The sequence below is a fragment of the Panulirus ornatus genome, chromosome 11 (assembly GCF_036320965.1).
Source record: "Panulirus ornatus isolate Po-2019 chromosome 11, ASM3632096v1, whole genome shotgun sequence".
Lineage (NCBI taxonomy): Eukaryota > Metazoa > Arthropoda > Malacostraca > Decapoda > Palinuridae > Panulirus > Panulirus ornatus.
Window position 1 is genome coordinate 15,848,970 of NC_092234.1, and position 23,712 is coordinate 15,872,681.

At 38.4% G+C, this 23,712-nt stretch overlaps 1 protein-coding gene across 1 annotated transcript in view; it reads right to left on the reverse strand.

Annotated features, from left to right (window-relative positions):
* Nucleotides 1-3,007: 3,007 nt before the first annotated feature.
* mahj (LisH and WD40 domain-containing protein mahjong) overlaps nucleotides 3,008-23,712 on the reverse strand; it is a 212,913-nt gene continuing 192,208 nt past the window's right edge. Inside the window, exons 24-28 of the mRNA XM_071666225.1 lie at nucleotides 19,570-19,716; nucleotides 19,011-19,278; nucleotides 16,715-16,875; nucleotides 8,941-9,037; nucleotides 3,008-5,858 (exon numbers count right to left, since the gene is read on the reverse strand). Of these exons, the coding sequence (XP_071522326.1) occupies nucleotides 5,572-5,858; nucleotides 8,941-9,037; nucleotides 16,715-16,875; nucleotides 19,011-19,278; nucleotides 19,570-19,716 (960 nt within the window). The 3' untranslated portion in view covers nucleotides 3,008-5,571. The remainder of the gene's footprint in view (nucleotides 5,859-8,940; nucleotides 9,038-16,714; nucleotides 16,876-19,010; nucleotides 19,279-19,569; nucleotides 19,717-23,712) is intronic.

Below are 23,712 nucleotides of genomic sequence, written 5' to 3' on the forward strand. Positions count from 1 at the left end.
GCTAGGTGCATATGCACCAATAATCACCTATCTCTTGCCGTCCACTTTCAATTTATTTGTATCAATCTAGAATTTACTTCCTTACACTCTATCACATGCTCCCACAACTGCTTCTGGAGTAGTGGTACTCCGTCCTCTGCTCTTATCCTCTCACCAACCCCAAGATGTTTCCAAACCATTCTTCCCCTTCAAGCTTCACTCAGAGCCAGAACATCCAAGTTTCTTTCCACAAACATATTAACTATCTCCCCTCTCTTCTCATCTTGGTTACATCCACTTGCATTCAGACACCCCAATTTGAGCCTTCATGGAGGATGAGCACTCCCCATCTGACTCGTTCTTCTGTTTCCTCTTTTAGAAATTGAAGTACAAGGGGAAGGTTTCCAGCTCCCACTTCTGCCTCCTTTAGTCGCCTTGTATAACATGTGGGGAATACAGAGGTATTCTTTCTCCCCTACATAGGGGATAGATATATACTTTCAGCTTATCTGTCCTTTGTGGGTACTATGAGATAACGAGCAATGGAGGCAAATGCAGCAGAATGTTTGAGTGCTATGCTTGGCAGCTGGATGCATGGCACTGATTGTAATTCAGCTCGAGAAGGTTGTAATTCAGCCTCTAGAGGGATTATGAGCACTCCAGGATAAAGCATTCAGGATAAAGCACATGTGGGTATGAGAAAATCTTTACTTATGGTTCTAATCAAGGAAAGTAAAATCAAACTTTATTCTTGATATGTGGTTTAAATTTTAACCTGGCATCAACTGACATACACTGTAGTCCCCAAAATTATGACACCTTACATAGACAGCAGTTTGAGGGTTAAAGGTTAATGCTGTCAGCATAAAGTTATAACCACCAATAGAAATTCTTGACAACCTTCATCAGATCACGATAATTTTAAGACAGTACATGCTCTCATTGCATATACTGCCCTTTTCAGTTTCGGTATTTTTTTATTGAAATGATAGTAAAAAATACATTCATACTAAAAATTTTCCTCCACATCCATGCTTAATTCATTTCAGAGATGTGGTTTATCACTTCATTCTATTTCATGATGGGTTTACCAAATTTATCTAGAATATTTTTTTTTTTTTTTTTTTTTTGCTTTGTCGCTGTCTCCCGCGTTTGCGAGGTAGCGCAAGGAAACAGACGAAAGAAATGGCCCAACCCATCCCCATACACATGTATATACATACGTCCACACACGCAAATATACATACCTACACAGCTTTCCATGGTTTACCCCAGACGCTTCACATGCCCTGATTCAGTCCACTGACAGCACGTCAACCCCGGTATACCACATCGATCCAATTCACTCTATTCCTTGCCCTCCTTTCACCCTCCTGCATGTTCAGGCCTCGATCACACAAAATCTTTTTCACTCCATCTTTCCACCTCCAATTTGGTCTCCCACTTCTCCTCGTTCCCTCCACCTCCGACACATATATCCTCTTGGTCAATCTTTCCTCACTCATTCTCTCCATGTGCCCAAACCATTTCAAAACACCCTCTTCTGCTCTCTCAACCACGCTCTTTTTATTTCCACACATCTCTCTTACCCTTACGTTACTTACTCGATCAAACCACCTCACACCACACATTGTCCTCAAACATCTCATTTCCAGCACATCCATCCTCCTGCGCACAACTCTATCCATAGCCCACGCTTCGCAACCATACAACATTGTTGGAACCACTATTCCTTCAAACATACCCATTTTTGCTTTCCGAGATAATGTTCTCAACTTCCACACATTCTTCAAGGCTCCCAGGATTTTCGCCCCCTCCCCCACCCTATGATCCACTTCCGCTTCCATGGTTCCATCTGCTGCCAGATCCACTCCCAGATATCTAAAACACTTTACTTCCTCCAGTTTTTCTCCATTCAAACTTACCTCCCAATTGACGACCCTCAACCCTACTGTACCTAATAACCTTGCTCTTATTCACATTTACTCTTAACTTTCTTCTTTCACACACTTTACCAAACTCAGTCACCAGCTTCTGCAGTTTCTCACATGAATCAGCCACCAGCGCTGTATCATCAGCGAACAACAACTGACTCACTTCCCAAGCTCTCTCATCCCCAACAGACTTCATAATTGCCCCTCTTTCCAAAACTCTTGCATTTACCTCCCTAACAACCCCATCCATAAACAAATTAAACAACCATGGAGACATCACACACGCCTGCCGCAAACCTACATTCACTGAGAACCAATCACTTTCCTCTCTTCCTACACGTACACATGCATTACATCCTCGATAAAAACTTTTCACTGCTTATAACAACTTGCCTCCCACACCATATATTCTTAATACCTTCCACAGAGCATCTCTATCAACTCTATCATATGCCTTCTCCAGATCCATAAATACTACATACAAATCCATTTGCTTTTCTAAGTATTTCTCACATACATTCTTCAAAGCAAACACCTGATCCACACATCCATCCTCTACCACTTCTGAAACCATAGAATAAATATATATTCAGTATTATATTAAGAATTAACTGATAACCTCATCATAGGCCAATGTTCACTTTCTATTGTACTCTTTTGCATCAGAAGCAGAGTCTACCATCTACAGATAATCCCCACATACTATTCAGTGATATTGACTGCTCTGTATTCCCTGGTTCACCCAACTGCCCACATATACCACATTGTTCCAAAATTTTTAAAACCAATAGACTTTTCTCACCCTTCTGATTATTCAGGGACAAGTACCCTAAAGCTTCCTTTAGTCCATCCTTTCATCTCTTTGGTCTATCACTTCATCTTGCTCCTCCCACTTGCAATACACAGGTCTTCTTTCACTGTGTGTTCACTCATCCTCTTCATATGCTTGAACCATTTCAGCACACCCTGGTTTGCTTTCTCAGGCAACATGACAGTGCAGTAATTTATTTGTTACTTTTTTCATCTTTGAACAGGAAGACACTAAAATAATTCAGTACTTTCCATGAAAATGTTAGGATAATAACTGCTGCATATTAAATATGATTATTTTATAGTAACAAATATCATAATACATAATATGTACATATCAAAACAGTTTCAATCGACCTCGACACTTCAAAGGAATAAAAAAATTGTTACACTGCTCTAACCCCACAGCTACAGCACCTTATCTCCGTATTGATATCTTCTCTTCACAAGAAATCGGGAAAAATAGTCTTCATATTTCATGTCTTCCCTAGCATGTCCTGGATGCTTCTAAATTATGTTGTATAAAAAATTTACACAAAATACATGGCATTTATAAACACTTTATGACAGTACTCATGAAATCCTTGAGCATGTATGAGCCCTAGGTTACAGTCGTCTTCAAGATCACTGAATTATTAATTTTCATTGTCATTTACCCTGTGCAAGATACTAATATAGAATCTTCCACAGTTTCCTTGATTCTCAATCACTTTTCCAAAATATGTATAACACATTCCACCCAAAAAAAATTTTGATGAACAATCCATTTCCACCAGTTGTTCACTCTCTTACAGCAAATCATACACATGAATGTTATGGCAAACTTTATAACAGCTTCATGAAGAAGATTCTCAGGGATAAAAAGTTGTCTGGCATAAATGGTTATCCAATCTGGAGATGATGACCACATCTAACATGCTTGGCACATTAACAAAAGGTTTATCAGCACTCAGAATGTAAGCAGAGGTCTGAATTACAACCACAGGGCACAACCTTTAACACCATTATGTGCAAAAGAGGGAATGCACAATTGTCTGTGATTTGTGGTGTACACTGGAGTTAAGTACTATGCATTCTCCTCAGTTTTCCTTTACTTTATAACATACCCACATTATCTTTCATGAACCTCCTCCACCTCTCAAAAAATTTTTATTGCACATACAGACACCATATTGCAAACCTTAACTTTGTTCTGCATCACAATGTTTTGCATAATTCACTTTCAGTCAACCCTGCCAATCTTTTTCACATTTCTGAGGTAGACCCATCCATAATCTTCAACTCCTTTAAGATTCAATGTAGTTCAGCTCAAAATTAAATTTTGTTATTTTACATCACTTTTACTATCGCTTTTCCATTGCACTGTCTATAACAACTAAATTATAGTCTGCCAAAAACCTTGTTAATATGAAATGCCCACTCAGCAAATAGTAAGAGGATTACTTTACAGAAATTTTGATCACTGAATGAATCAAATTACATACTGCAATTAATTGTGCATGCAGTATTCAACTTCGATCTTGCCAGTAACGATGTTGTCATAGTATACACTATCGATAATGATGGCATTTAAATTCTCAAGGCTATTTTAATTCCAGGTGGCTACTACTTGTAAATCATGATCAAAAGTAAATCATGATCACAAGTTACTGTCTGGTAACTCACTTAATTTGGAAGACATTAAGGACTGAGGCAAACAACTACCTCTACAGGATAGCTTCCTCCTGGCAAGAAGAATTGGCAAGTTTAAAGTTTTGATATGGTCTTGAGCCCTGCACATACCATAACAAACACCCAACCTGGACAGTGTCTAATGGGTCCTAAAAAGAATCTTGTAATCAAAGGTTTAAGAAAAAAACCTTTTCACTCTCACCTCTCGAACATTACAGAATCTTACCTCTCAAATGGTCCTATTTCATATTTCAGTTAACATCCCTGTGTTGGGTATTCATGAAGGTACCCAAAACAATGGTAGTTGGTCTGCCAGTTCACATTTCCTCTTTGTATTGAAAATTATTTCTCGTGACCTTTTTTTCATACTATTCACCACTTCCCGCATTAGCGAGATAGCGTTACGAACAGAGGACTGAGCTTTTGAGGGAATATCCTCACTTGGCCCCCCTCCTCTGTTCCTTCTTTTGGAAAACTAAAAACAGGAGGGAAGGATTTCCAGCCCCTTGCTCCCTTTCCTTTTAGTCGCCTTCTGCGACAAGCAGGGAATACGTGCTTGCACTTAACATTAAATCAAACCTTTACTGATGATAATCCCATTGCAGATGCAACAACAGATTTACAATGTGCAGATTAAATCTGGTTCAAAGTATTATAATGAATAACCTTCTCAAAGTTGGGAGGATAGACTTTATGGAGTTCAGTATAGAATGTAGACTGGCTAATAAGTCCAAATATTTTAGAATTAAGCTTATTGTTTCACTCAAATTACACTTAATTGCCTGCAAGCATTTTTCTGTGAGAGAAATAATTATGAATTTCCTAAACTTCAAGTACTTGTTTCTGCCTTACAAATGTCCATTTCTTTTGTACTCTTTCAAAGCTTCTCCTGGGTAGCTTCACACAACTTTTGATTTCTAGTTTTAATCCTAGTATGATCAGAAGGAAACTGCTTCCCATATGTGATAACTAAAGCAACATGCTGAGCTCTTTAGCTTTTGTTTTGAGCACTGCTGTTAGGATTTCAACCTTGGGATGTGCAATAACAGACATTGGCTGAAGCATTTGGGGAAGATACTGCAAGCACCATTCTGCTTTCAATGCAGGAAATGGCTCATAGGTTACGGAGGAATGGAAGTGCTGTTACATGGAACCCCTAAATCAACTGCTGGCAAATTCACTCTGAAGGTTCATAATCCTCATCTTCAGCATCATCCTCCTCATTGTCATTTTCCTGAAGCCAAGCAATAAGAGAAGCATTTGGAGACTCAGAAGCATTTCCTTCACCATTAAGTTCAAAATACACAGCATCAGATGAGTCCGAGTTATTACTCTCATTTTCATCCTCAAAAAGACTCATGCTAAGTTGCGAGACGTAGCTGGAATTACCATCATCATCATCATCATCATCATCATCATCATCGTTGTCGTCTTCATTATCATCATCCCCTCCTTGGCTGCCCTCTGAAATAAGATTCAATAAAATAGTCACAGTTGTCACATGGTACATTAAAAGCTTGTGCATGATAAGAGAGGCCATCCCTTAAAAAAAAAGTACTTTCTCCAATTGGCTCCATTCACAACATATACTGTTTGAATGTGTATTTTCAATACCCATTATAATATCCTATGATTACTGATTACTCCTCACTGTCATTTAACTTACCACTTTCTCAACCTTTTCTTAATAAAGATAGGTTGTGATGAAGTGTAATTCAATGCACTAATTTTGAGCCTGGCTGGCTGCACAATGCACCTAAGAGGTGCTGCACATGCCATGCTGCCCACTGCCAAAAGTACATTTCTATACTTGCTACAAATGTACCAGTTATAAATGTGCCTAAGCACCCAGCAAGTAACCCTATTACAAGTTTACCAACCAGACTTAGACAAACTTGACTATGGTTCTGATGTATCTGCTGTTGCTCATTGACCCAGTCACTCTTGTGTTCAAAACATTCATCTTACACTCAGTGAATGATACAGTATATTCATTCTTTCACATTTTTTTCCAACACAATTCTCTAGTTTTTTAGTAGGTTCTTCATTAATTCATACTAAAAATGAAATAAACATTAACAAAAAAGAAGGAAAAGTGGAAGGATGCTTTCAATCATGAAGCAAGTGGATAGGTAATCTTTCAGTTTAAATCGTTTATTTTTTACAAGGCGAATGATATGTTACTTTTCAATCATCATATATTTTTCATAATTCTCTTCAGCTGGTTCTTGTTTAATGAATTAATTAATAATCATATACATGTTTGGAAAAATATATGAAAAATCTTACCCAGCTCCTGAGTCCCAAGCACTTCTCTGTTCAAAACATTCCATTTTACACTTGGTGAATGATATGGTAAATTGTATTTCTTATCTGTATTTTTTAATACAAATTCTCTTTAGGAAACTATTGACAAATTAATGGATTAGAATTAAATTACCTGTTACAAAACTTATAAAAAATGGGTGGTAGAACCCTTGCAATTGTAGGGAGGCAAGTGGATCATATTTCAGTTCAAAACAATTATTCGCCATTTCCTGCTTCAGCAAGGCAGTGCTAGGAACACATGAGGAATTGGCCTCATTCCCTCACATCCACTTCCTGTCATGTATAATGCACTAAAACCAGACACCCTTCAAAAAACAAAAAGAAAAAAAAAGCCCTCCACAGACCTCTCTCTGGTTTCCACTGACCATTTCATATGCCTTGGTTTCCTCATTTCTCTGCAATAAGGTTTTACCTAATGCACAGCATTCAAAAATATATATATCCGAAGCCTTATCTAACTCACAGAGTCCCAATTGCCATTCTATTACACTTGGTGAATGAAAATCTCAACAGAAGAAATGTGGGTATTGTAGTTAGGTAGATAGATGTGTCTATTATTTCCTGTATGTACTCTACATTGTTTTCATCATTTACAAATGTTTAAAAACATCACATAACATTATGAGTACTAGTTGTAACATATTTTCTATTGTCTACCTCACATTTTGAGTATTATTTCATGTGTTATTGACCACCAGTCCCTAACTCCGTATTTACATTAAAACTAGCATCACACTATCTTGCAAAATGATTTATTGCTAACATTCTTAGAACCTATCTGATGCTGTACCACATCCCTTCTTTACATAATTTTATACTTCTTCCCTGTGTATACTTACTAATGTAGCTTTCAATTTTTATATATAAAAAAATATACTTCAAAAAGGTATTTAATGGTAATTGCTTCTCATGATTTAATGGTTTTACCAACATACAGTTTTTCATACAATGTTTTAATCTTTGTTAGTAAGTCATCAACATGAATGTATGAAAAGTGTTCAAAGGGAAAATGCTTGAGGAAAATTCTTCATGCATAACCCACTGTTAAACTAGCAAAAAGCATCACAATACGGGCAAGATGGATATAGCACTTATTTAAATTCTGGCAAGGATTTGAGTACTACCAATATTTATCAAAATGTACCCTGTCTAAAGAAAATTGCTGCATGAGCTTCTTCAAGGTTATTTTTCCATTGCTTACCTTAGCAAGACAGCAACAAGAACTGACAATTGAGCCTGCTGAAAATCTTCCATTGCTTCCTTCCTCTGTTCCTACACTTGGAAAGTAATCATTAAGAAGAGGACTTCCAGTCACTCATTCCCAACCCTTTTACTCACCTACAATATACAGAAGATATGTGGGTAATACTCTTCTCCTTTGCCAAGAGACTTTCCTTATCATGATTGATCACCGTTTCCTGCATCAGTAAGGCAGCATGAGGAACAGACAAAGTCACATTCAGACAGCCATTCCTTAGCTGTCATATGTAATGCATCGAAACCACATCTCCCTATCTGCAACCAAACCCCACAGACTTTTCCATGGTTTATCCCAGCCACCTCCCCTGCTCTGGTTCAGTCCACAGACAGCACATTGACCAAAGTATACCACCTCGTTCCGATTCACTCTATTCAGCACATGCCTTTCACCTTCCTGCATGTTCAGAACCCAATCCTTCAAAATCTTTTTTACTCCATCCTTCCACCATCATTTTGGTCACCCTGCTCTTATTCCCTCCACTTCTGACATATATCCTCTCTGTCAACCTTTCCTCACTCATTCTCTACATATGTCCAAACCATTTTAGCACACCCTCTAAAGCTCCCTTAACCACACTCTTCTTATTATCACACATCTCTCTTACATTTTTATTTACTTACTCGATCACACCTCCACACACCACTTATTATTGTCCTTAAACATTTCATTTCCAACACATCCACCCTCCTACGCACAAATCCATCAATAGCCCATGCCTCATAATCATATAATATTGTTAATACTAATATTCCTTCAACTTTTGGCCATCCTTGGTAACATCTTTCTATCCACACATTCTTCAGCGCTCCTAGAACCTTCACACACACACACACACACACTCCATGACTCATTTCTGCTTCTGTGGTTCCATTTGCTGCAATGTCCCCAGAAACATCCTTCTTAAATAAGGAAGACATCGGAAAAGGACTAAAATGGTGAGGAAAAAGATTTTCTTACCATCACCATCATCTTGCGAATTCTGCTCTGGATCATCATCACTGTCAGAATCATCTTCTTCATTACCAAGATCATCATCATCATCTTCGTCATCAGGCTGTAAAGGAGAGCAAAAATAAATGTCTAATTTTGTTTCCTCATTCTAACAAATGAAGCTTACTTGCATGACACTCTTGTAAAGTCAGGGCAACTTCCTAAAAGACAGTACGTAAAACTATCTCAATGACATTTTTTCTACTCCTAATGCAATCACTTGTCATAAACTGTTATTAGCTTCCGAACATTTTGCAATGAGTGTGTCAATAACTTTACTGGGGGATCTTACTTAATGTGTAACTTACATATCAAGTGACAGCCAGATAAAAGCTAACTGCAGAACAGATATGATTAACACAATGTAATGGGTAGAGCAAATGGCTAATGTATACATCTTTCAAGATCACATCAGATTGCAAATATCAATTTTGACATAAAAGTGTCTTTCTGCATTAAATTACTCTTAAAAGACAACACTAAAGTGCAAAAGACAACTGTGCTCAGAAAAGGTGGACAGCAACTATCTTACTGCTAGAAGGTATCCACACATCTATCAAATTCAGTGTCTTCATCCACAATTTACAGCTGTGTGGCATTATTATGGAATTCATTTAACATATGGTTAATGTCTAAACACACTAGAGTTCTGAGCTTAAAAAAAAAAAAAAACTACATTTATCTCTAGGTATTCATCTATCCCCTATGTACACTACTGTGTGATTTTCTATTGTTCTGGTTGAGCTAATGACTTATGCTAAAATTATAGTGTGGATAAGGAGGCTTATATTGTTTTATGTAGGAAAAAAAATTGTGACATCTCCCTAAATGTAAGTTATCAGCACCAAATATTATTTATCCAAAATAATAAGGACAAGCCAAAAACTGGGAAACTATTCTTCTTTTTCTTTTCCTGCAAAGTTCATATCTGTGCTGGGTGTATCCTACTGACAAGAACTGGATGATATGAACAAGTTTTGGACATTGCCTTCCTAAAGCATGCACCATTACTATCCATACTGATAAATAGCCACATAGGAATAGAACTACTGCAAACTTGCCTATTTAAAATACAAAACTTGTGTCACATTTGATGCAAGCTAGTATCTGGCCAACAGAAATATGCTTTGTTTGCAGCTGTATAAATGGTTTAGAGAATCATTATTTACCATTACCTTCCACATCATTGTGAAAAATCATCTGGGATTTATATCATCTCTAATCCTGATACTTTCCCATTCAAAATATCATAATATAACTCTTTACTTCTTTTCAAGCATGAGAACCTTACTCTTGCTTACATTTATTTTCAAAATCATCCTCTCACAAATGTCATCAAAGCACCTCACCATTCTTCCTTACTCCTCTTCCTATTCAGCTAAAAGAAGAGCATCACCAGCATAGAAAATCTAGTTTCCAAACTAGTTTGCTATGCATATACCATACCCCATTATCGTAATCATCATACTTTCCTCATACTTATTAATAAACAATCCACTTGTCATTTACTCTCATACAACAGCTAATTCCATTTTAAAAGTTTGAACAGACATTTAGCAAAAATGTGCCCTTTTCTGCAAGAGATGTAGGGTGGCACAAACAGATTCTTTCCTAAAAAGATGTTGACTACTAATACATGCAATGCTAAGACCCTACACTTAAAACTCTTCACTTCTCCCATAATAGCACTTTTTTGGGGGAAACATATGGCTACTACCTAAAAAGGAGACAAAAGAGATTTTTGGTGCATTATGATACTGAGCCACAGATCTGTTCCATGACCTGGCCACTGCTTCATGACCCTTTTGTTTGATCTAAACATGATAAATTACTAAATAGTATAAGAATACTTTCACTGCAGCATAGAGGATCTTTCCCATATATCCTGTTAATCACTGGTTCACTTTTATCATAATGTAATTACTAGTAATTACATATATGTATGATCACTTAATACAGCAAAAGTTCCCTTTCAAAAGATTACAAAACATAAAGTGTGGAAGTTGAGAACATTATCCCGGAAAGCAAAAATGGGTATGTTTGAAGGAATAGTAGTTCCAACAATGTTGTATGGTTGCGAGGCGTGGGATATGGATAGAGTTGTGCGCAGGAGGATGGATGTGCTGGAAATGAGATGTTTGAGGACAATGTGTGGTGTGAGGTGGTTTGATTGAGTAAGTAACGTAAGGGTAAGAGAGATGTGTGGAAATAAAAAGAGCGTGGTTGAGAGAGCAGAAGAGGGTGTTTTGAAATGGTTTGGGCACATGGAGAGAATGAGTGAGGAAAGATTGACCAAGAGGATATATGTGTCGGAGGTGGAGGGAACGAGGAGAAGAGGGAGACCAAATTGGAGGTGGAAAGATGGAGTGAAAAGGATTTTGTGTGATCGGGGCCTGAACATGCAGGAGGGTGAAAGGAGGGCAAGGAATAGAGTGAATTGGAGCGATGTGGTATACAGGGGTTGACGTGCTGTCAGTGGATTGAATCAAGGCATGTGAAGCGTCCGGGGTAAACCATGGAAAGCTGTGTAGGTATAAAAGGTTAAGAAATTAAGAGTTATAGCACTTCACATAATATACCTGCAAATGAAAGTAATTCTGCCCTAATGTAATAATAAGGATCCATTTACTGAGGCAGAGGCTTACTTTTCCCCTCTGTGGTTATGACATATATAATTAAAATTCTTGAGTCAGCCTCCTCTGTCTTGAAACAAAATCTAAAGCCAGTTATGCCTAAAGAGGCACACAATGCACTGTTATCAGATGCCACAGGCTTAATTTTTTCCTTACACTTTTCAGTCTTTGTGTAGATAGATGTCAGAGAGGTTTGTAAGAGTTATTTTTTCCATATTTGATTGCTGATACCACATAACGAGGTAGTGCCAGGAACAGGAACATATGAAGAGGAGCCATATTCCCTCACATTCATTCACTAGCTGTCATGTGTAATTAACAGAAACCTCAGTTCCCTATCCACAAACTGGTCCCACAGACCTTTCCATATTTCATCCCAGATCCTTCACATGCCCTGGTTCAGTCCAATCATAGCACACTGAGCCCTGTATAATACATTGTTCCAATTCACTCTAGCTCATGCACACCTTTCACCCTCCTACATGTTCAGGCCCTGTCACTCATTATCTTTTTCACTGCATCCTTCCCTCTTCAATTTTGTCTCCCCCTTCTCCCTGTCCCCTCCACTTCTGATGCATATATCCTCTTTATCAGCCTCTCCTCACTCATTCTCTCCTTATGTTCTATTTCAGCACACCCTCTTCAGTCCTCTCAACCATACTCTTTTTATTACCACACATCTCTCTTACCCTTTCATTACTTACCAGATCAAACCACCTCACACCACATATTGTCCTCAAATATTTCATTTCCATCACCTCCATCCTCCTAAACACATCTTCATCCACAGCCCATGCCTTACATTCATATAACAGTGTTGTGACCACTACACTTTCAAACATACCCATTTTTGCCCTCCCAGATAATGACCTCTCCAGACATTCTTCAATGCTCCTAGAACCTTTGCCCCCTCTCCCACCTTATGACTCACTTTCGCTCTATGGCTCCATTTGTTGCCATGTCCACTCCTAGCAATCTAAAACATTTCACTTCCTCCTATTTTTTCTCCAATCAAACTCACACCCTAAAAACCTTTCCTTCTACCTTGCTAAATAAACCTCCTAATATCCTTGCTCATATTCACATTTAACTTCCTCCTTTCACACACTCTCCCAAACTCAGTCACTATCTTCTGCAGTTTCTCACTCAAAGCAGCCACCAGTGTTGTATCATTGCAAAGAATAGCTGACTCAATTCCCAGGCATCCCCTCATCCCAAGACTTGCATTTACCACCCTCTACCCCATCAAAAACCAAATTAAATAGCCAAGGTAAAATCACATACCCCTGCCACAGATGAAACTTCCCTTGGATCCACTCACTCTCCTCTCTTCCTACTTGTATACATGCCTTACATTCTTCATAATAATGATAATAATAATATCTTATTTATTTATGTTAGTGAAAGAGAAGAGAGAGGCATTTTGACAATTTTTGCAGGGAAATAGTGCAAACGACTGGGAGATGTATAAATGAAAGAGGCAAGAGGTCAAGAGAAGGGTGCAAGAGATGAAAAAGAGGGCAAATGAGAGTTGGGGTGAGAGAGTATCATTAAATTTTAGGGAGAATAAAAAGATGTTTTGGAAGGAGGTAAATAAAGTGCGTAAGACAAGAGAACAAATGGGAACATCAGTGAAGGGGCCAAATGGGGAGGTACTAATGGGGAGGAATAACAAGTAGGAGTGAGTATTTTGAAGGTTCGTTGAATGTGTATGATGACAGAGTGGTAGATATAGGGTGTTTTGGTCAAGGTGGTGTGCGAAGTGAGAGGGTCAGGAAGAATGATTTGGTAAACAGAGAAGAGTTACTGAAAGCTTTGCAGATGATGAAAGCCAGCAAGGTGGCGGGTTTGGATGGTATCGCTAAGGAATTTATTAAAAAATTCCACTCCATCCTTCCCCCCTCCAGTTTGGTCTCCTGCTTCTCCTTGTCTCCCCCACTTCTGACATATACATCCTATTTGTTAAACTTTCCTCACTCATTCATTCCATATGTCCAAACCATTTCAGCAACCCTCTTCTCTCTCAACCACTCTTTTTATTACCACACACCTCTCTCACCCTTTCATTACTTACTTGATCAAACCACCTCACACCACATTTTGTCCTCAAAACATTTCATTTCCAACACATCCACCCTCCTCCATAAAACCCTATCTATAGCCCATGCCTGACAACCATATAATATTGTTGGAACTACTATTCCATTAAAAATATCCATTTTTGCTCTGAGATAACATTCTCTCTTTCCACACGTTCTTCATTGCTCCCAGAACCTTCGCCCCCTCTCCTACCATATGACCTTTCTTTATTTCATATATATTCACCATTTCCCATGTCGGTGAGGTACCATCAAGATCAAAGGACTGAGCCTTAAGAGGGAAAATCCACACTTGGCCCCCTTCTCTGTTCCCTCTTTTGGAAAAGAAAAAACTGGAGGGGAGGATTTTCAGCCCCCCACTCCCACCCCTTTTAGTTGCCTTCTACTACATGCAGGGAATATGTGGGAAGTACTTTTTCTTCCCTATCCCAAGGGATAGGAGGCCAAGTGAGGATTTTCTCTCTAAGGCTCAGTCCTCTGTTTTTGACGCTACCTTGCAAACTTGGGATACGGTGAATGTAAAAAAAAAAAAAAATCATATATTTATATCTTACTTGATCTCCATTTCCCGCATCAGCGAGGTAGCACCAAGTAACAGACTTAGAATAGCTCATCCACTCATATACAAATACATATATACATGTACATATTCATACTCACTTGCCTTCATCCATTCCTGGCACCACTCTGCCCCACAGGAAACAGCACTGCCACCCCCTGCACAAATACCACATACAAATACTTTTGTTCCTCTAAGTATTTCTCATCCACACATTCTGTACCACTTCTGAAACCACATTCTTCCTTCCCAATTTGATGCTTTGTACATGCCTTCACCCTCTCAATCACCAGTCTCTTATAACTTACCAGGTAGACTCAACAAACATATACCTCTGTCATTGGCACACTCACCTTTATCCCCCTTGCCTTTATACATGCATTACACCAATCCTCAGGCACCCCACTATGATCCATTCATACAATGAAAGTCCTAACTAACCAATCAACAACACAGTCATCCCCTTTCTTAAGAAATTCAACTGCAATACCATCCACTCCAGCTGTTTTGCCACATTTTATCTTACATAATGCTTTTACCATCTCTTCTTTCTTCACCATACTCCTCTCCATGACACCTTCACTTCGCATACTACCCCAACCCACAAACCCTGCATCTGCTACCTTATCATCAAACATTCAAAAGTCCTTCAAAATACTCACTCCATCTACTCACTTCATCACTACCTGTCACCACTTCCTCATCTCCCCCCCCTTTTACCAACGTTCCATTTGCTCTCATTTTTTTGCACTCTATTAATATTAACCTCCTTCCTAAACATCTTATTCTTCCTATAATTTACTGATACTTACTTCAACTCTCATTTTCCCTCTTTTTCAACCCCTGCATCTTCCTCTTGACCTGCCACTTTTTCATATAATCCCAATTTGCACTCTTTCCCTGTATGAACTGCACATATACCTCTTTTTTTTTTTCTTTCACTAGCAACTTTACCTTGACATCCCACAACTCACTACCCTTTCTAATCTTCTCACCTTCTACATGCCTCACACATGCCAGAATTGCTTCCCTAAATAGCTCCCCTTCCTCAGCCACTCCTCTAGCTTCATTTGCTCTCACCTTTTGCCATTCTACACTCAATCTCTCCTGGTATTTCTTCACAAAATTCTTTTCTTAGCTTGCTCACTTCCACTAATCTATTTTCATCCACAACGATATCACACTAGTAGCCCCTTTCAGCAGCTTTACGTCCATAAGTTCTATTTTGCATGCCTAACAAATATGATGTAATCCAAAAATGCCTGCTGACCATCTTTCAAACTCGCATACCACTCCACAAGCTCTTTGCCATTTCCATTCACTTTTCAGAATAGCCAATGCTCCCCCAATGACAACCTGAACTGCCACATTACTTACCTTCACATTTAAATCACCCACCACTAATACCCAGTCTCTTGCATCAAAACTGCTAATGCACTCACTCAGCCACTCCCAACACTTGCCTCTCATGATCTTACTTCTCGTGGCCAGGTAAAGAGGAACTAATAATGTCTTACAATGCACTTTCATTTTCACCCACATCAATATAGAGCTCATTCCCTTACACTTTTTTACATTATCCCACAGTTCTGGCTTTAGCAGTAGTGCTACCCCTTCATAAGCTCTTGTCCTCTCACCAGCCCCTGACTTTACTCCAAAGATATTTCCACACCACTGTTCCCCTTTACTCTTTGGCTTTGTTTTACTCAGAATATGAACATCCAGGTTTCTTTCTTTAAACATACTACCTATCTCTCCTTTCCTGGTTACATCCACACATACAAATTTAGATACCCCAGCCTCAGCCATCAAGGTGGATGAGCATTCCCCACTGGGGTCCTTCTGTTTCATCTTTCAGAAATTGAAATACAAGTTGGGGTTTCCATTCCCAGTTCCTGCCCCCTTCAGTTGTCTCCTGTAACACAGAATATGGAGGTAGATTTCCTTCTCCCCTTCCCAGGGTATATCTGTGCTAATATAACTTGTGAAGCTGTGACACTTTTACAGGATATATATTAATTATGAAAACCCTCAGTAATCATACTTGTTTGTGACAAGACACTCTCAGAAATTCCAAACATTTCACCGTGAATGCCTGACAGTACTCCTGAAGTGCTATACCACACATGCTTAGCAGCATAAGAGCATAAAGCAAAGGGCACTTAGTGTAAGTAAAAACTGTTTCATCAGGCAGAGTTGTACGTATATTATTTAATTTAAAATAATTTTTTCCTGATTCATATTATGTAACTTATGGAGATATGTCCTAAAATAACTAAGAATATTTCACACACAATGTACAGTGGACATCAGAGCTGCCACAATGAAAGGGTTAACACCTTACTGATAACTTAATCCACAGTATGGCAAAATGCATGTTACCCATTTTCATGGAACCTATGTGAGTTTAAAAAACCAAGGCATGTACAAAAGATTTTCAGTACACTCACCAATTCATCATCATCTTGCCTAGTCATGCCAATCTCATACACTCTGACAACAGCATCTTCTGATGAGTCATCTGTTCCACTCTCTGTTTCAACCAATGCTACCTGTGTGTCATTCTTGTTGATAGCCAGTGAGCTTACTACTCGACGAACATCAACCGTTGCTGTGAACAAAAAATATTGTAACAAATTTTAAATGCTAACACACAATGGGAGATACCAGATACTTGAGCATTAATTACAATATGAATATTTCACGCAACTGAACCAACTGTGTTTTATAATAAAACATTTCTAATAGACATCAACATCATAAAACATATTTAACATACATTTCTAGTATGTTTTTACTTGAATCCCAAGATAATCACAAATGATAACTACAATGGCGAAATAGTCATGGGTGTAAACATTGTTTGGAAACTATCAAAAAGATCTATAATAAGTTCTCTGCTCAAAAGTGATTTTCTTTGATTTTTCAGCCTAATAAGTTCTGCTCAAAAGTGAATTTCTTTGATTTTTCAGCCGTTAATTTCCTGGCAGAAACCAAACTATAGTTATGGGTCTTATGTCATTCAATTCTCTAGATGCTCAGAAACAACTGTAAAGTGTATTGAGTATCCAATTTATACTTTAAAGACTACGAGTAAGTTGAAGCAACTTTATCATCTGAGCCACTCACTACCCTTTCTCATATACCCACCAGCCACATCATTTCTCTCGCACTGAATCAATTTTCTTCCCAAGTTGCTGTGTTTTTGTGTATATGGCTACCAGATGCATAGGTATCACTCTTGCAGCCGCCAGATACATGATACAATATGAGTGTCTGGAGGGTAACAGACAGTTTTGAAATTTTTGAAGGTGAAAGATTACTGCTGGTGACATATGGGATATAGTCTATAAAATAGGGCAAGAAACATAAGCATGTATCTCTTTCATGTGAAGGACTCTGGTGGCAAGAAAAACAAACGAGTTCTTAGGACTGGAAATATTTAGAAGGCAAATTATATATTAATTTTCAACAACAAAAGATGGAATTTGAAATAAGATGAATAGTAAAGTAGAAACATTAGGCAGGAGCATTAAGTAGAAGCAGTAAGTTGAAACATTAGGTAGTAGTAGTTGATAGGAACTTTAGGGAGAAGCCTCTAGAAATGCTGTTAGAGTAACCCTCTGCCAGGGGCCTGTTAAGGGTGAGACACTGAAGGCTAAGAAGTGGTGGCACTGGAGTTCATCAGTTATGGAGACTTTTGCCATGGCCACCCCCTTGAGGGAGTTCCCTGAGGGAATGGGCATAAGAGATATAGACAGAAAGATGAGTTACAGGTAGTATGTTGAGGCTGTAAATTTGCTTGCAATGGAAGAGAAATGGATGAAGGAAGACTCAGTTACAAGCTTCAAGTCTCCTGATCACACAATACTGTCAAAAATGAACAGTTTGTTGAGTGATGCAAAACAGACCAACAAGAAAGTCATAGCAAGAAACTAGTTAGAAAAGGTGAAGTACTTCTGTAGTAAAGTTCCAGAGGAATGGAATAGGCTAAATGATAAGATGTTGAATTCAAACTATACAGAGCTTAAACAATAATATGATAGTAAAGAAAGTTTAAGAGATGGAGTCCACATTAGAGTACAATTTAATCCTTATATTGTACAAATTGTTATTCCTCACATACACATGGGAACTACTTTTATTTTTTTTTCTGGATTTTTCTTTTTTAAAAGGGGAACTTATGGTAAAATGAGAGCTAATCTGAAAGTTTTCCCCCTGTTATGTCAATCTGGTTAAAGTTTACAGTACTGGCTTTTGATTTCAAAAGTCTTTTTGGGGAATGCTGTAAAAGTGACTGGTTAGAAGACATTATAAAAAATATAAAACACTACCACCAGCAAAAAATGTAAATTTCTATTGAGCAGAACAATGCAATTTAACTACGAATGGAAAGCTGTCATTAATTGATCCTCAGCATCTTCATATGTTATGACAATCAGTAATGTATATATAATTTGAAGTAATTCCTTAAAAATTGGCACTGATGCCACATTAAAAAATATTTTCAGCACTTATCCAACTCAAAGTTTGTGAGTATGTGTATGTCATTGGAAAAGTCTGATGCAACAAATGTTTTATAAACCGATGGATGTAATATCAGATATTATTTTCCAAAGTATAAATCTCTTACAGCTAACAAGTAGGACACCTATTTCATGTCAAAAGGTTCAGCCTGTAAACCTAATATGGGTGTGTATGATCCTAATAAGCTGTTCAATAAAGTAAATAATACACAGATATTACCTATATTGGAGTAATCAGATGCATCCACTGTCTTAAATGAAGTTTCAAAGGCATTCTCATGTGTCTCATCAAGCAGATCTCCAACAGTAATACCAAAAATAACATCACTGGTGTGATTAAAGACAACATCACAGAGATTTAGGACCGGAACAGTTCTCAAAAGGTGAAAAGTTCTAAGGTCCCAAATCTCTGATGTGCTTATGATTTCCAATCCATTGCGATGGAAGACACCGTTAAGAATAGGGTTGATCTTGTCAAACTTGTGAACCTGTGAAGGTATAAAAAAAAAATCAAGTCTTAGGACAACTCAGTTGTACCATGTTATTATAAAGATTTTAAACTGTTGAATAAAAAGGTAATTTCACGCTTACAAAAAGGCTCAGTGTCTGTTACTGATACTAAATCAATGGCAAATAAAAACAAAGTATGAAAAAAAATCCTTTCAGTTTCCCAAAGCAACCTGTATTATAATTCCTAAACTGAAAATACAGTTTCCACATGTAAAATAGAACTGTAATTTATAAGAAATGATAACTCCAACTGAAAAAATCTGACTTACCTGTTTCCCATTCCGAACATCAAACAAAACCCCATCAGTGAGGATGAGGTCATCAGAGGGATCCAAGACAGCTGTATTGAAGCGGTAATGGTTGGATAATTTTGGTGTAAACTCACTCACAATCTGACTTGTATTGAGGTCGTACAGCTGTTGAAGAAAAAAATTGCAGAGAAAATTTGGTAATTCATTTCAATGACCAAGAAGTTTAATTTCTCTGTTCATGAACATATTAACATTACCGAATGAGTTACCTGTAATAAAAATCAATAACTATCAACCTACTTGTCAATTTTCAAGAATTTAATTACCAATTACATTTTGACACTATATTTCACATAACTTTAGAACTGTAATGCAATAAACATAGTTTTCATGCTAAACAGCATAATACATGTCTATTCTATGTAAAAAAAAAAAAAAAAAAGTTCCACTCTAAAGGTGAACCATGTATACTGATACAAAATTTCACTTAATAAAAAGAAACACGCAACACCTATAACCACTTCCTTGACACTACGTACTGATGTACCCTAAGCCATCATTAAGTCTATTCATCTACACAGTCCACTTTTTTGATCTGTAATCTTAACCACACCTCCATAAAGTTTGTTCTGCAATTCATCTCATGAATTTTTTCATTGGAGGCTTTCATCCAGGAGAGACTGAGTACAGAATGGGAAAAGGTGAGAACAATGGAAGTAAAGGGAGTGGGGGAGGAATGGGATGTATTTAGGGAATCAGTGATGGATTGCGCAAAAGATGCTTGTGGCATGAGAAGCGTGGGAGGTGGGTTGATTAGAAAGGGTAGTGAGTGGTGGGATGAAGAAGTAAGTTTATTAGTGAAAGAGAAGAGAGAGGCATTTGGACGATTTTTGCAGGGAAAAAATGCAATTGAGTGGGAGATGTATAAAAGAAAGAGACAGGAGGTCAAGAGAAAGGTGCAAGAGGTGAAAAAAAGGGCAAATGAGAGTTGGGGTGAGAGAGTGTCATTAAATTTTAGGGAGAATAAAAAGATGTTCTGGAAGGAGGTAAATAAAGTGCGTAAGACAAGGGAGCAAATGGGAACTTCAGTGAAGGGCGCTAATGGGGAGGTGATAACAAGTAGTGGTGATGTGAGAAGGAGATGGAGTAAATGTTTTGAAGGTTTGTTGAATGTGTTTGATGATAGAGTGACAGATATAGGGTGTCTTGGCTGAGGTGGTGTGCAAAGTGAGAGGGTTAGGGAAAATGATTTGGTAAACAGAGAAGAGGTAGTAAAAGCTTTGCGGAAGATGAAAGCCGGCAAGGCAGCAGGTTTGGATGGTATTGCAGTGGAATTTATTAAAAAAGGGGGTGACTGTATTGTTGACTGGTTGGTAAGGTTATTTAATGTATGTATGACTCATGGTGAGGTGCTTGAGGATTGGCTGAATGCGTGCATAGTGCCATTGTACAAAGGCAAAGGGGATAAGGGTGAGTGCTCAAATTACAGAGGTATAAGTTTGTTGAGTATTCCTGGTAAATTATATGGGAGGGTATTGATTGAGAGGGTGAAGGCATGTACAGAGCATCAGATTGGGGAAGAGCAGTGTGGTTTCAGAAGTGGCAGAGGATGTGTGGATCAGGTGTTTGCTTTGAAGAATGTATGTGAGAAATACTTAGAAAAGCAAATGGATTTGTATGTAGCATTTATGGATCTGGAGAAGGCATGTGATAGAGTTGATAGAGATGCTCTGTGGAGGGTATTAAGAATATATCGTGTGGGTGGAAATTTGTTAGAAGCAGTGAAAAGTTTTTATCGAGGATGTAATGCATGTGTATGTGTAGGAAGAGAGGAAAGTGATTGGTTCTCAGTGAATGTAGGTTTGCGGCAGGGGTGTGTGATGTCTCCATGGTTGTTTAATTTGTTTATGGATGGGGTTGTTAGGGAGGTGAATGCAAGAGTTTTTGAAAGAGGGGCAAGAATGAAGTCAGTTGTGAATGAGAGAGCTTGGGAAGTGAGTCAGTTGTTGTTCGCTGATGATACAGCGCTGGTCGCTGATTCATGTGAGAAACTGCAGAAGCTGGTGACTGAGTTGGTAAAGTGTGTGAAAGAAGAAAGTTAAGAGTAAATGTGAATAAGAGCAAGGTTATTAGGTACAGCAGGGTTGAGGGTCAAGTCAATTGGGAGGTAAGTTTGAATGGAGAAAAACTGGAGGAAGTAAAGTGTTTTAGATATCTGGGAGTGGATCTGGTAGCAAATGGAACCATGGAAGCGGAAGTGAATCATAGGGTGGGGGAGGGGGCGAAAATCCTGGGAGCCTTGAAGAATGTGTGGAAGTCGAGAACATTATCGCCGAAAGCAAAAATGGGTATGTTTGAAGGAATAGTGGTTCCAACAATGTTGTAAGGTTGCGAGGCGTGGGCTATGGACAGAATTGTGCGCAGGAGGGTGGATGTGCTGGAAATGAGATGTCTGAGGACAATGTGTGGTGTGAGGTGGTTTGATTAAGTAAGTAATGTACGGGTAAGAGAGATGTGTGGAAATAAAAAGAGCGTGGTTGAGAGAGCAGAAGAGGGTGTTTTGAAATGGTTTGGGCACATGGAAAGAATGAGTGAGGAAAGATTGACCAAGAGGATATATGTGTCGGAGGTGGAGGGAATGAGGAGAAGTGGGAGACCAAATTGGAGGTGGAAAGATGGAGTGAAAAAGATTTTGAGTGATCGGGGCCTGAACATGCCGGAGGGTGAAAGGCGGGCAAGGAATAGAGTGAATTGGATCGATGTGGTATACCGGGGTTGACGTGCTGTCAGTGGATGGAATCAGGGCATGTGAAGCGTTTGGGGTAAACCATGGAAAGCTGTGTGGGGCCTGGATGTGGAAAGGGAGCTGTGGTTTCGGGCATTATTGCATGACAGCTAGAGACTGAGTGTGAACGAATGAGGCCTTTGTTGTCTTTTCCTAGCGCTACCCCGCACACATGAGGGGGGAGGGGGATGGTATTGCATGTGTGGCGAGGTGGCGATGGGAATGAATAAAGGCAGACAGTGTGAACTGTGTGCATGGGTATATATGTATGTGTCTGTGTGTGTATATATATGTGTACATTGAGATGTATAGGTATGTATATTTTGCATGTGTGGATGTGTGTGTATATACATGTGTATGGGGGTGGGTTGGGCCATTTCTTTCATCTGTTTCCTTAAGCTACCTCGCAAATGCGGGAGACAGCGACAAAGCAAAATAATAATAATATAACATTTCTAATATCTGCTTTGGTCTGTACAAACATCTTGCTAACATCTTTAGTTATCCTAGCTATTCTCTTCATTCCTGTAATACTGCAAAATTCATTTACCTCTATAACTTATTTGCTAATCATTATAACTAAGATGACAGGTTTCACATTCAGCACACAGGCACTCAAACATTTTCATCTGGTTACTATAAGTCCCCAAAAACAGCAGCTCATTCCACTGTAACATTATTTCAGAATTAGCGTATAAGTTTGGAGAATGACACTAAATTCTTGCCACAGTGAAAAATTTTAAGAAAATTCTTATCTCTAATTTATCTATTCAAATATTCATTTCTATAAATAATGAAATATTCAGATTATGTATGGCTTTTCCATCAGCAACTCCTTTATAATAATATCAAGGCTTTTCATAATATACCATGATGAAATACATCTACAAAAATATATCAGACAGATAAGGTTAATCTTACTTTGGCTTGCAATCCCAACCTGCAAATGGCAGTATACACTATGTAAATGCTAGATGTGCTTTACTGACTCACTTCCCAAGCTCTCTCATCTACAACGGACTGCATACTTGCCCCTCTTTACAAAACTCTTGCATTCACCTCCCTAACAACCCCATCCACAAACAAATTAAACAACCATGGAGACATCACACACCCCTGCCGCGAACCAACATTCACTGAGAACCAATCACTTTCCTCTCTTCCTACACGTACACATGCCTTGCATCCTTGATAAAAACTTTCACTGCTTCTAACAACTTGCCTCCCACACCATATATTCTTAATACCTCCCACAGACCATCTCTATCAACTCTATCATATGCCTTCTCCAGATCCATAAAGGCTACATACAAATCCATTTGCTTTTCTAAGTATTTCTCACATACACTCTTCAAAGCAAACACCTGATCCACACA